General features: G+C 48.5%; 1 protein-coding gene across 1 annotated transcript; it reads left to right on the top strand.

Annotated features, from left to right (window-relative positions):
• Window positions 1-319: 319 nt before the first annotated feature.
• On the top strand, window positions 320-2593 carry SOWAHB (sosondowah ankyrin repeat domain family member B). Its single transcript, XM_049815567.1, has 2 exons — window positions 320-830; window positions 1014-2593. Exons 1-2 carry the CDS (start codon window positions 320-322, stop codon window positions 2591-2593), a joined length of 2091 nt encoding a protein of 696 aa, XP_049671524.1.
• Window positions 2594-13251: the final 10658 nt, after the last annotated feature.

The raw sequence follows: 13251 nt of genomic DNA, 5'->3' as shown, positions 1-13251 counted from the left end.
TCTTCTCAGAGCACTAGCAAGGCTCCTCCAGCCCCTCTACCCCGCTTCCCTCCTTCACCGCCGCTGTTTCTCAGCCCTCTCACCCCAGCCCCACGGGCCGCCACCCCGGGCAAAGGCAACCGGGGGGGTGGCGGCCCGGCTGCGAAGGAGGAGGAGGAGGAGGAGGAGGAGGAGGAGGAGGAGGAGGAGGAGGAGGAGGCGGCGGCAGCGGAGAGGCCCGGCGCGGCAGGAGGCGGGTTTCCCCGCCGCGGCAGCGCCGCGCACCTGGGTGCAGCGCCGAGCACCGCAGCAGAGTACCGAGAGCCGGCTGGCCCGCAGCATGGCGCGGGAGCTGAGCCAGGAGGCCGTGCTGGATTTCCTCTGGGGGGCCGGGGGCCGAGCCCCCAACACGGCGCTGCTCCGCCACTTCCAGCCCTTCCTCCGCGACCCGGCGCTGACGGAGCAGCAGCGGCGGGAGCGCCGCGAATATTTCAAGAGCCTCGTCAATTCCCTGGCCACCGTCCACCCCGCCGCCGCTGCCGGCGCCTCCAAGGACATCGTCCTCCGCCGCAGGTACCGCGACCTCCTCGACGAGGAGCTGCCGCCGCTGCCGCCGGAGGAACGGCAGGAGCGGGACAAGGAGGAGGAAGAAGAGAAAGAGCCGCCGCCCCGCCGCGACCCCGACCGGCGGCGCGGCCCCCCGGGCGAGGTGGTGGAGAAGAGGCGGCCGGCCGGGGGACAGCCCCCGATGGCCGCCGTCGCGCGGGGCTGCGCCGCCCGGGGCCGCGGGGGACCCTGCTGCGAGTGCCGCCGGGCTCGCCGCGCCGCCGCCGCCGCCTCCGCCCCCCCGCCGGGCGCCGGGCCGCCCCGCTGCCGCTCCCCGCCGCCCCCCGCGCAGCCGCCCCCGTACCGGACCCGGCCGCTCTCCTCGGGCCCCTGGGCGCTTCGCCCCGACGGGCCGCCACGCTCCCGGCCCCCGGCGCTGCCGTCGGGTCCTGGGGCGCTGCCCCCAGCCGGGCCGCCACGGTCCCCGTCGCCGCCGCTGCCCCCCGACGGGCCGCCCCCCTACCGGAGCCTGCAGCCGCCCTCTGCCAGACCGTCTCGGCCCCGGTCCCCACCGCTGCCCGGGGTGCTGCCTCGCCCTGGGTCAGCCCCGTTCGGGTCCCTGCGGCCGCAACGCCCTAGAGGGCCGCCCCCCCCCAAGTCCCCGCCAATGCCATCGGGCCCCGGGGCGCTGCCCCCTGACAGGCTGCCGCAGCCCCGGTCTCTGCCACAGTCCCCCACCGGGATGCCTCCACTGAAGGCCCCACCACCCTCAGCAGGCCCAGGGGGGCGGCCCCCCACCGGACCATCCCAGTCCCCCCTGCTGTCATGGGGCCCCAGGGTGCTGTCCCCCACCGAGCTGCTCCTATCCCGGTCCCCGGGGCCACCCCTCGCCGAGCCACCCCCCTGCCGTTGCCCGCCGTTGCTGTCCACCCCGGGGGTGTTGTCCCTGTCTCGGTCCCTGCAGGTACTCCCTGCCCAGCCCTCCCCATCCCCACCACTTTTATTGGGCCCAGATGTGCTACCGGCCACCAGGCTGCCTCCATCACAGTCCAGGTCCCTACAGCAGCTCCCCACCTGGTCATCCCCACCCCCGCCGAGGAGATCCAAGGTGCTGACCCCCAACAGACCAACCCAAACTCAAGCCCTGCTGCTGTACCAGTACCAAACGCTGCCGCTGCCGTCAGGTTGTGGGGTGCGGCCACCCCCATCCCGATCCCCACCGCAGTCCCCCACCCAGCCAGCCCCATCCCGCTCCCTGCAGCCACCCCCTGCCGGGTCACCCCCATCCCAGTCCTTGCTGCCGGCGCAGGGCCCCACTGGGCCCCAAGCCCCAGACAGCAGCCCCCCAGCACAGCTGCCTGTCTTCAGGAGCATCAGGTGCCAGCTTGCTTTGCTGGAGGTGCAGGGCATCCCTGCATCACTGCCGGATGACTGCGGAGAGCAGCCCCACACCATGCCCTCCAAGAACTCCCTCAGGAATGTCCCAAGCCGGGGGCTGTTGGTTCCACTGGGGCAGCGGGAGCACGCCTGGCTAGTGGCTATGTCAGCAGGGTGCTGGGCTCAGGTGCGGGGGCTCTTCCTGGAAGATCCGGAGCTGGCCCTGCAGCGGGACTTCATGTCAGGCTTCACGGTCCTTCACTGGCTGGCCAAGCACGGTGATGGGCCAGGCCTGCAGGAGCTGGCAGCAGCGGCACAGCAGGCTGGGCTGGCCCTGGACGTGGATGCCCGCTCCGGCTGCGGGTACACTCCACTGCACTTGGCCGCCATACACGGCCACCAGCTCGTCATCAAGGTGCTGGTGCTGCAGCTGGGGTGCCAGGTACAGGTGCGGGACAGCAGCGGGCGCCAGCCCTGGGAGTACCTGGGCAGCTCCACCTCGGGGGAGATCTGGCAGCTCCTGGAAGCACCCCGAGGCACCATTATGTTCCCCACGCAGCCCCTGGCCCGCAGCGTGTCCTCTGCCAGCAAGGTCTCGCTGCCCGCTGGCAGGACAGCACTGCCTGCCTGCCTCAGGCCGCAGCACAGCTGCGTGGCAGACTCCCACCGAACAGGCAGTGAGAGTGACTGAGAGACAGCTCCCTGGCATCCCCTGCCAGTGGAGATGGGACTTCGGTGGCCATCCCACAAGAGGAAGCCAGGCAGGCAGAAAAAAGCTGTGAAACAGATTGAAGCTATTGAAGAATGTACTGTTAAATTAATCCAATGAACTGTTGTCTGAGCCTCTCTGCCCTGCCTCTCATTTCTCGCTTTTCTACCAGTGAGAGGATGCAACAACTCCGCTGGAAGCAGGCAGACCCCTTGGTAGGCAAGTCCTATGCAACCCGCAGGGCGGGCACCAGCTGCTGGGTGCAGGAACAATCACCAGTGTTAGCGGGACCATGGGTTTGGGTTCTCAAACTCCGGTGTGAAGCTCACAACCTGGCCCCAAGCAGGGCAGAGTGCTTGCTTTTGCTTACAGCAACAGATTGTTGTTGGTCCTGGGGTTTGCAAAACACTTGTTTACACCGCCTAAATTCTGGGGAGTAGCTAAAACTGCATCCCTTTTTAATCCCAGCAGATTAAGGACGAGTCCTGCATTTTAAAATGCAGCTGATCAAGGTCCAGCCTTCCAGCAAGAGTCCTCAGAGAACGACTGGCAATGGTGGAGGGTAGCAGCTGGAGTAGAGGAGGGTGTAACACACCTACCCCATTTCTCAGCCTGCCTTGCCCACCAGCCCATGCAGAAAGGAATGCAGGGCAGCACCACAGCCCTGCTCCTCCCCATATCTGCCCCAGGCTGGCCAGCACCACCAATACTGCCCTTTCCTTCCTGCAACTCCAGTCCCTTTCCTCACACCGCAGGACTAGGAAGCGGTACCTATGTTGTGGCTAGAGCCCTGTTCCCATGACTGGGGATGGAAAACATTGCTGCAGGAATTGGTGTTGGACAGAAAAGGAGTTATGCTGTGGTATGGCTCCCAGGCTTGTAGGGGGGAGGCAGTTTCATAACAAGAGCTGCATTTTCCCAGAGACCCCAGCCCTAAATTGCTTCACAGGTGTTTATGTGATGGGAGTAGGTAGGATTGGGGGTCCAGGTGCAGGGAAGAGATGTCCAGTGCAAGTCATTCCTGAGAGCTTACAAACAACAAGCTGGCTTTAGGAATCTCAGTGGATTCTGTGGGTCATATAACATACTCTGCTCTCTGATTTAACATCAGTGAGCTTCTAAACAGTCAAAAATTGCAATAGGTTAATTTTGCACCTAACCCTGCTCTCCTATACACCCTTTATGAAAGCAGGAAGAGAGCTAAGATACATGAGACAGGGGTACATCACTGCCTGGTTGATGCTTCTGCTGCTGGGTGACCCCAGATATAGGACCAGTGGGTGTCAGTGCTTGTGAAACTAGGGCTGCTGGCGCTGCTTCAGTGGGATGCTTTGGGGCAGACCAGTGCAGTAGGTGGGAGTACTCATGTATTTGAGGCATGTGCCCAAATGCCTACAGTTTCGGGGAGGAACGGGAATCAGGGCAGCAGAACCTGACCCTTGCATAACACACATGCTGGAGAATGCCTCGAGTCCTTGCTCAAGCACTAATTGAGGTCTCCTTTTTGCTTTGGGGTTGAGGGAGGAACTCATTCCTGCAGAATGAAAACTATGCTGCCTGACTGTGGTCACAAAAGGTTGTGACCTTTTCCCAGCCTGGTTTTCTCCTTTCACAGGTGAAAGAGCTCAGGAAACCAGGGCAGTGCAGGTTACAGCCTAGATCAGCACTGACATGCAAAGTGGCTGATGCCTGGTAAAATGCTGAAGGCTTCTCCACCACATCCAGAGCCATTGCCACAATTCACATCATGCACCAGGCTCCCCTGGGAAAGGGCTTGCTAAAGCCTTCTATGAGCCTCAGCTAGAAGCTTTTAAAAACAGCCTGTTGACAGGGGTATCAGGGATGCCATCAGAGCCTTTGAGTACTGTGAGCTTCAGGGAAGAAACCCAAAATGAAAGATGTTTGTGAGCTGACTAAAGCTGTCTGGTGGGGAGCATAATTTTACTCCACAGCCATCTACAGCTTCCGAAGAATAAGATTTTCCCCTTACTATCTCCAGTGTTGCTAAGACAAAGACTGAGAAAGACAGTGCTACCTTGGGATTCTCATTTTACAGCCTTCTCATGACCTTTCTCCATGATGCAAATCTAAGTAGCACTTTTTTTTCTGCACGCTGTTGCAGACCTTGTCTGTCATTTTTTTCAGAGCAGTTCTCTCTCCCTAGTATTATGTAGTTCAGCAGTCTAACAAGAAGTTGTGAAATCATTTTGTGACCACTGTTTGTTTGCCTGTTGAGATGACACAGACAAGCTGCTTTCTCCAATTTTTAAATTATAAAGTGACTCTTAGGAAGTCTGAAACTGCAAAAAGCTTTCCCTACTGGATCCAGTGTGCATTCACTCTGGTTTAGCACCCTGGGATTACATAGGGGTTCTTGGATTGCTAATATTGGTAATACTGCACAGCTCCTACACCACACTTTTTAAAAGCAGTCAGTCACCACATGTGGGAATAACCATTTGTTTAACCCACAGAAAGCTGCATGCTCCAAGTTTTCTGCTGGTCAAATAAACAATGGGCAGGGTGAAACCCATCTCCAGCCCATTGTGGAAGATCTTTCATCAGCTGTGCCTGGAGGAACCACACTGCCGCCCTGGAGCGTCAGGCAGGTAGAGCAATACAGGCATCATAGGTCTGGTCCCCTGGGAATAATCCACCCCTGGATACACACACACGCAGCCTGAGCACCTCCGTTTCAAAGCGCTCCTGACCTCCTTACTACTTACTCATCAGGCTGCCTGGCCTCTTCCACACCCGTGCACGCTGCTGTTTCCTCATTGCAGGTGGACATGGCTCCTTGCCTCACACTCAATCCAGGCATCTGATTTTGCACCACCCTGGAACAGAGGACATATCACGGATTAATGCACAGCAGGACTCTGCCCTCTCCTCTCATTGCTTTTGAAAACACACCTCCCACTCGACAGCTGATGATGATAAAGTCCACCCCTCTGCTCTCCAATGCTTATCTTTAACCAACTGCTTTGTACTCTGAAAGCCACATCCTTCAAAGGAGGGGGGGTGTTTTTTCATTCAGTAGCCTTTGCTCATCACGTATTGTCAAGTCTGTGAACTCTGAGCCTTACTAATCTATGGTAAAAGTAACCCTAAAGCACAGTACGCCCTTCTCACCACCTTCCTATTCCTGGGGCACATGCTTTCACACCCACTCATTAGACCGCGAAAAGCAGACAGCACAGCAGAGCTGGATGTTGATCTTGATTCATGTGGCTTCTGTTAAGGTCTCGATTATGTTCCCAAATCGTGGCTCTGATTAGACTCATGCTGCAGCCTTTACTAACAGAAATTGCACAGGCGAGCTCGCAGTCTGATGCGATTGCTCAGCTATTAATGAAGTCTCTTTGTTAGTCACTTGCTGTCCTTTGCCTTTGTCACTGAAACTCATAGAAAGGCTTCTTAAACCATAGGAGCTTGCAAGACTAGTGCTTAAACTAGCAATCATTTTCACCGAATGGGGTAAACCCAGCACAGAAGGGGGAGTGTGTCAATTTGAGTCTCCTCCCACTCAGCAAATCAAAGCTTTCCATCTGAGAGGAGCTTCCCAATCTGAGAGCAGCAAACTGGTAGCAGATTGCCATGCTTCAGTTTCAGTTTTTTACAAGCCTCTGGACAAGGACCAAATGCTAGAGCAACAGTGGGATCCCAGCTCAATGCAATTAAAAGAGTGCTCTTGGGCAAAGCAGATGAGCAATACAGCAGAACATTGCTAACTTAAGCTAATGGCCAGGACATCCTTTGTATCACAGCGCTTTCTGAAGCGGTGAGAGAGAACTTGTAGTATAAAAAAACACATTGAAGAGTCCATCACACATAATGGACTTTTTTCTACTGTGACAAATGCCATTGGACTGAAACAGTTTTTATACAACTCCACAGCGGGAAGAATGTCTTGCACACTTTCAACAAGTAGCGAGACAGCCCCAATTGCTACTAAATCTTGTTAAAGCTAAAATTTCTCATTATTGCATTTAGTGCAAGTACTACCAGATGGCAGGTTAGCAGGGTGGGGTTTACAAGAAGAAAAAATCCCAATTAGCTGTACAATTTTCTCCAGCTTAAATTTCCCTATTAAAATGAGAATTGTTAGCCCTTCAAGGGGAAAAAAAATATTGTCTTTGGAAACTGACTCACATTGGAAAGCAGTAAAAGTTGTACGCTCAGTTTAGCTAAATTAATATGCCCCATCCCCAACATAAGACTGTTTAAGCAAACCAAACTTGTTTTACCATTAATAAAAAGAAAGAAAAATATGTTAAGATATCAACTTAAACTATTCTAACAAAAATATTTAATGACAGTATATCAAACCAAGCTACCAAAACACTTTTTTTTCAGCATACATAAAAAAAATTTACTAAATTTTCTGCCTTGAAAAATAAAAACTATTGAAAAAAACAATAATAGCCTCATCTCAAAAACTTCTAAGAGTACCTAAGAAAGTTCTTGCCTAGCCTAAACATCACCTGTCAGAGGTATAGCCCCCACACCTGAAGAAAATAATAGACCCTATCCCCTTATATAGCCTCAGTGCTGGGTGAGACCTGCTTAAAAGAGGGCTGGGAAAGGCTTTGTTGTTATTTCACATACTGCTTTTATTGTTGGGCTATAGTCTTGTTCTGGTTTACGTGAAGAGCAGCATGATGGCAAAGTAAGAAGAAAGAAAAGATAGATATTTTTCTGGGTATCTTTTTTTGTGGTTGAGGGAATATGGTTGTGTTTTAGTTGTGATAATTTTGGAGAGAAAAAAGTTAACAGGTTTTTAACTTTTTTTAGGGATAGCTTAAAAAAGATAAATGTGGGAGTAGGAAATTTTTTTAGTGTGAAGTATTTAATTGCTGACTTGGGGAGAGGAAGACTTCAGAAGCTGGAAGGGGAACAAGTAAAGGATTATAAAGAACAGAAAATAGCAAGAAAAAAAACCACTAAGTTTTTCTTAAGAGGTGGTGACTGGGGAAAAAGTGGTGCAGTTCCTTTGGTGACCTAAGGGTTGGTTTGGGCTGGTTCTGGTAGAAGTGTCGCAGCCTTATGTACGTTAGTGGTTTGATGCACTAAGGGCTATGGATAGGGGCCTTGGTGCTGAGGCAGCTTTTTGTTAAATACCTGACTGAGCACAGCAACTTCCAGTGCAATAGGTTGTCTATGAAGACACAGATGGGTCATCTTGTATAGGTTATGCTTTTTTCCTTAGAGCAGTTAGCAGTTAGTCTAGCAACTTGCTAGAGCAAACTTCTTTCTGTATGGTTAAAATAACTGAAGGCTCATAGTACTTTAAATCTGTATTGGATTTTAGCAAAGTCAAGACACTTAAGGTCCTAATGGCTATCAGGACTTCCCTGCTGTACAGCCTGTTCATAAAATACAAAAAAAACCAAAATCTGTATCTGTGGAATACACATATACCCTGCTGTTAGTTTCCTTAGCTCTGATGGCACTGAAGGAAAGCATAAAATTGCTCATGGCAGGTTGGTCTGATAAAGATTTCTAATGCTTTTGTGTCTCTGTGATAGTGTTTCCTAGGCAGATGTGTTCTATGTGTTCAAAGGTCACAAGCTATTTAAAATTAATTTTTTTAAGAAGTCATTGCTTCTGTTGTGAAGGAAACACCCATCCAAACTATTCACAAGTTCTTCCACACAAGCATGTCAGTTTGTGGGAACTGGCCTCAGTTTGCATTTCTAATGCTGCTATGGGAAGCAATGACCAAAATCCTTCAAGTTGTGTCACAGCAGCTTCCCCCTTGCTGCTGGCCCTCTGTCAAAACAGTTACTGGTTTAAGTCTTCTCTTTCAGTTGTCCTGAGACACTACTCTAGACATGAGGAATGTTCTGAAGAATCTGACACCAGAAGAGGTGGTTTGTTGCCTTTAATGTAGCCCAGAATATTCTAGTGAAAGTGAGAATTAGAAGAATTTGCTTTAGTGTATGTCTTGGGTGTGGAGTCCCAAAATAACTCAGCAGGGAACAGGTAGCTTTGTACAGTCAAGCACACAGCAGGCATTATCACAGATTGTCCAAAGTCCACATGGGAGTTGCGTGCCACTGGTAAATAGAAGAGATGGCTTAGGGGAAATGGAAGGTCTTGAGTCTGGCTTACGGAGAGAACAAGAAATGCCTCTCAGGCATTAAGGGGGAGTGTTATTGCCACAGGGGCGCAGAGCTGTGCTCTCTCCAATAACAAACACTTCGCCCTCCTTATCTCCCTAGGGTTTCTTGCGCTGCCTGGTGATGGTATCTCAAGTGCAAGGATTTGTGCTGCTCTCTTATCAGAGATAAATGAGTGCATGGGGCTGCAGCCTTTGTCTAAAGGGCTGACAGCAGCCTTGTTGTTTTGGCACCCTGTCCTCAGCTGCCAGGAGCCAGCTCTTAGTAATGTGGTTTGTTTCTTCTCCCGGCCCTAGAACACAATGGGGAGCTGATAAGGATGAGGGCAGGGTTTGTCCTCAAAGCCAGGTGGTTTGCAAGCCTGCTAGTGGCTGGGGAAGTTGGTGGGGCTCCAGAGCAGAAGCCCAAGGGAAAAGCAAACGCAGCTACTCACTTGCAGCCTGCAGGGCTTTGGTAGAGGCTACGCAGAGCTTGGGGACAGCAACAGTCCCTCCCCTGTACCACCACTGGTTTCCTCTCTTGCAGCTTCAGTCTCCCTGTGACTTTACCCAAGGGAAAGCCTGCCTGTCACAGTGGATTGCTTTGTATCTGTCATAAATTGCGACCATAAGGGATCATAATCCAATTAAAATTTTATTAATTATAGCAAGTAGAATATGAGCAAATACAGCGCTGGACGGCAGGGGAGTCTGCGCTCCACCAACTGCCGTCCTGAGCAGTTCAAACAGTCCCTTTTTATACACCTTTATTTCCGTGTTCGTGAAGTAGTGGAGATACTCTGCGCATGTTTCGCTTGTTGTTAGGGGGTCGTTGTCTGTCTCTTTGAGGCCGAAGTAAGAAGTCTTTCTCCTTTGTTTCATAGTTAATCCCTTACTCATATGTCCTTATATGGGGTTGTCTGTCCTGTTTCTGTCGGTTCCTGGATACCTGGCGGTTATCTTGCACAATGGTAAACGATTGTGGTTATCTTATCTTACACAGGCGGTGTCTGGTAGCTGTTTGCATGAGCGATTTCCTGACCTTTACATTGAGCTTTACATAAATCCTAATAACAATACCCTAGTCCATAGTTTCTCACAATCCCCCCTTTTTCTTTTTATCCTATTATTGTTTATTAGACGCTTCTTTCATTTTGGGCACTGTAAGCAAATCTTTTTCCACAATCCCAACATTTATCATAACACTCACAAGGTAATACTTCACAATTACAATAGGCATAGTTTTCACGTGGTATAACGTATTCACAACAACTTTCATCTTCATTAATAGATACACTTTTATCTTTTACCTCAGACCTCGTAGTTAAAAATAAGCAATTTAGTTATGTCAAACCGTTTTTTAATAAAATGTAAAATATAGCGTAATATACAAGGCCCAAATATAAGTCCTAGAATTAACATAGTAAGCGGTCCTGCTAAAACAGACAACAAAGTGGTTAGCCAAGGTGAAACATTAAACCAGTTTTTATACTATGACCTGCCCGTTTCACGATTCTTTTTACGTTGATCTAATCTTTTCCGGAGTTCAGACATAGTGTTCTGGACTATTCCCGTACGGTCAGTAAAAGAACAATATTCTTCATTGAGAGTTATATATAACCGTCCTTCTTTTAAGAACAGTAGGTTTAATCCTCTTCTATTTTGTAGCACTACTTCTGATAAAGACTTTACTGAAGTGGCTAAATTCTGGATAGATTGTTCTATTTTTGTTAAATCCTCATCTACAGCCATTTGCAAACTTTGTAATTCCTGACCTTTTACTAGGGAGGCTATGCCTGTACCTATTTCAACTTCACCCGCTATCAGCAGTGTAGCGAGGGTTATCACTGTAATTGGTTCTCTTTTTTGTCTATTCAGGTCTCCTTCAAAGTGGCGTAGCACCTCCTCAGAGGTGTGATAGATCACCTGTACGCAAAACTGAGATTGATTAAACACGTTTAGGGATAGGCAAGGCGTTACTCCGATGTCTGAACAAACCCATTTAGCTCCCGGTGTCGGGATAGCCTATTTGTCATTTTGATTTTTGTGTTTTTCTATATCGGTGTTAGTGATTGTTCGGTTGCACAAAGGCTGATACTTTTCGGGCACTGTTTCTATACATTTTCCTTGACCCGTTACTAATTGAATAGTAATTCTTTGTGTATGATTCTTCTGGTCATTCCATGGACATTCTCGTGGGTTTGAACCATTAGACCATTGAATCTTACCTAGTTTTCCAATTGTCTCAAAATATGGTGGTCTAACATTATAACATAACCAGCATTCCTTAGTTAAATTTGGTTTGCTTTCATTAAGGGCATGATAAGAGGCTTGTATTAGATTCCATATGGGGTCTTTGGATTCTGACAACTCTAGATCCCTGGATAAGGAGAATTCAGTCACAGTATCATTAGTTGTTTTTGAAAGAGAGTCTGGAGAAGGGATTACAACAATTACGGGGGCAACTTTTTCTTCAGAAGAAGTGGGTGGATTCAGGACAAGATTTGGTCCTATTGACAAAGGATCATGAGGAAGTTTTTCTTTAACTATTCTAAAATAACTTCCCCTATCCGTTCCGTGTTCCCAATATCTAATTCCCCAGATACGGCCAATTAACCATGTGTCATCTTGGGGTTTTTTTTATGGTGATTTCAATTCTTTTACAGGACACTTCGACACAGGGTTTTATAGGGTCTTCACTAAAATCATGTGTTGAGGGAGTGTAGCCTGGGGGTCTTCAAGTTACATCTATATATTTATCTCCCTGCGTTTTTCAACTTGAAGCAATAGTTTCACAACCCCAATAGCCACAGTAAAAATGACCTGGATAATTACAATAACTTTTGTCAGGGTTACTTGCTGGACATATATAAAATGCCTTGCATTGGACTTGAAGCACTGCTGCATCTTGGGGGCCCCCTTCTATAGGTATCAGGGAATATAGATGCACGGAGAAGTTCCACTTTCCTGGACCAATCTGAGTTTGAATTAATTTTGATTCTGGTAAATTATATAATTTCCAGGCCATAGGTTCATGAGGGTTTCCATTTGCTTGGGTTATTATTAATAACCAAGCTAACGGTATACCAGGAAAAAGGGTGGCTGTCAATTTTATCAATTTAAGTTTATTTTTACCAGTCCTGGGGAAGTTCGACCATTGTTGCTTTTGCGTCCCATTGTTTTGGTTCTTTTCTCCACAGTTTGTTCCTCCTCTGCCTCGCCCGTCGACTCGGTTGCTTTGAGCCACGGGGTATACCATCTTCTCGGCAGCAAGGGAATTCTTCAGGAGAACAGCTGTTTCGGGCTTTCTGCCTGTTTATATAGGCTTCCCACTTTGCAGCTTTAACTAATGGGGCAAAGCAAGACACAGTCAGTATTCCCCTTCTGTATTTTATAGCCAAGGTTTCAGCTACAAAGGGGATTGGTTCGTTGGAATGGTAACAATAATATTGAAGGTTTATTCTTTTGGTAAAAATTTCCCACCATTCATGGGATTCTCAAATAATTTCTTGTTTAGACTCTAATTGTTTTAGTTTTCATTCAGTGAGAGTTCATTGGATTTTCCAACACTGTGTGCAAACTCCTATTGGAGGGTATCCATATTCACAGTGTGTCCACCATTTATTCTGGCATACCTTACACCTGAAACAAGCAAATGGATAACAATTGCAGTTCAAATTATTACACCTAATTTGTATATCTAGAATATTATTTACATTAGTACATTTTCTGTATTTAATATTGTGTGGTTTGCATAAATTTAGCAATTTCTTTTAGTACACTTTGTATGCTTCCATGTATAATAGATAAAAGAAGTAATTATAGCAAATATAAACAGCAATATACACTTTATACTAAAAGGTAATGCAGCAAAATAATCAAATAAAGTCTCTATCATTACGTTATCTTTTCAAGGTTATCTTGGTGTCACCTGGAGTACTGATTACTTTCCAGCGGGGTCTTGTCACTGGGCCTTTAATGCGACTGGCATGAGTCCATCCACGTTTAGTAGTCTGGACAGCTGTTTCTGTTGTAAGCAAAACAAGATAAGGTTCCTCCCAATTGGGTTTTAGGGTTTCTTCTTTCCACGTTTTAACCAATATCCAGTGCCTAGGTTTAAAATTGTGATTTTTTAAGTCCAACGGAGGTCGTTGCACAATCAGTCCATGTTCCCAAAGCTTGTTATGATGTTCTGCTAATTGTGAAACATATTCATTAATTACACAATCTTGAATTAAAACATTTGTTTGTGGACTTTCAATTCTATAGGGCATCCCATACACCATTTTAAATGCTGATATTCTTAAATCTGTTCGGGGTCTGGTTCTTAGAATTAATAGTGTCATAGGTAGGCACTTAATCCATGATAATTTGGTTTCTATCATTAATTTAGTCAAAATACCTTTGATTTCTCCGTTTATTCTTTCAACTTTTCCCGAACTTTGTGGGTGCCATGGCGTATGGTATTCTCACTTAATATCCAAGCTTTCTGTTAGATTTTTAACAATTTTCGACACAAAGTGTGTTCCTCTGAGTCGAT

Source organism: Accipiter gentilis, chromosome 12, assembly GCF_929443795.1.
Source record: "Accipiter gentilis chromosome 12, bAccGen1.1, whole genome shotgun sequence".
Lineage (NCBI taxonomy): Eukaryota > Metazoa > Chordata > Aves > Accipitriformes > Accipitridae > Astur > Astur gentilis.
Note: the sequence above shows the minus strand (reverse complement) of the source record. Positions and strands in the feature narration are given on the sequence as shown.

Excerpts from the sequence above, each read along its gene's own strand:
- SOWAHB (XM_049815567.1), top strand. The coding sequence starts at position 320 with ATGGCGCGGGAGCTGAGCCAGGAGGCCGTGCTGGATTTCCTCTGGGGG. Across the intron at positions 831-1,013 it reads CGCCGCCTCCGCCCCCCCGC|CGCCGCCGCTGCCCCCCGAC; the intron begins CGGGCGCCGGGC and ends CACGGTCCCCGT.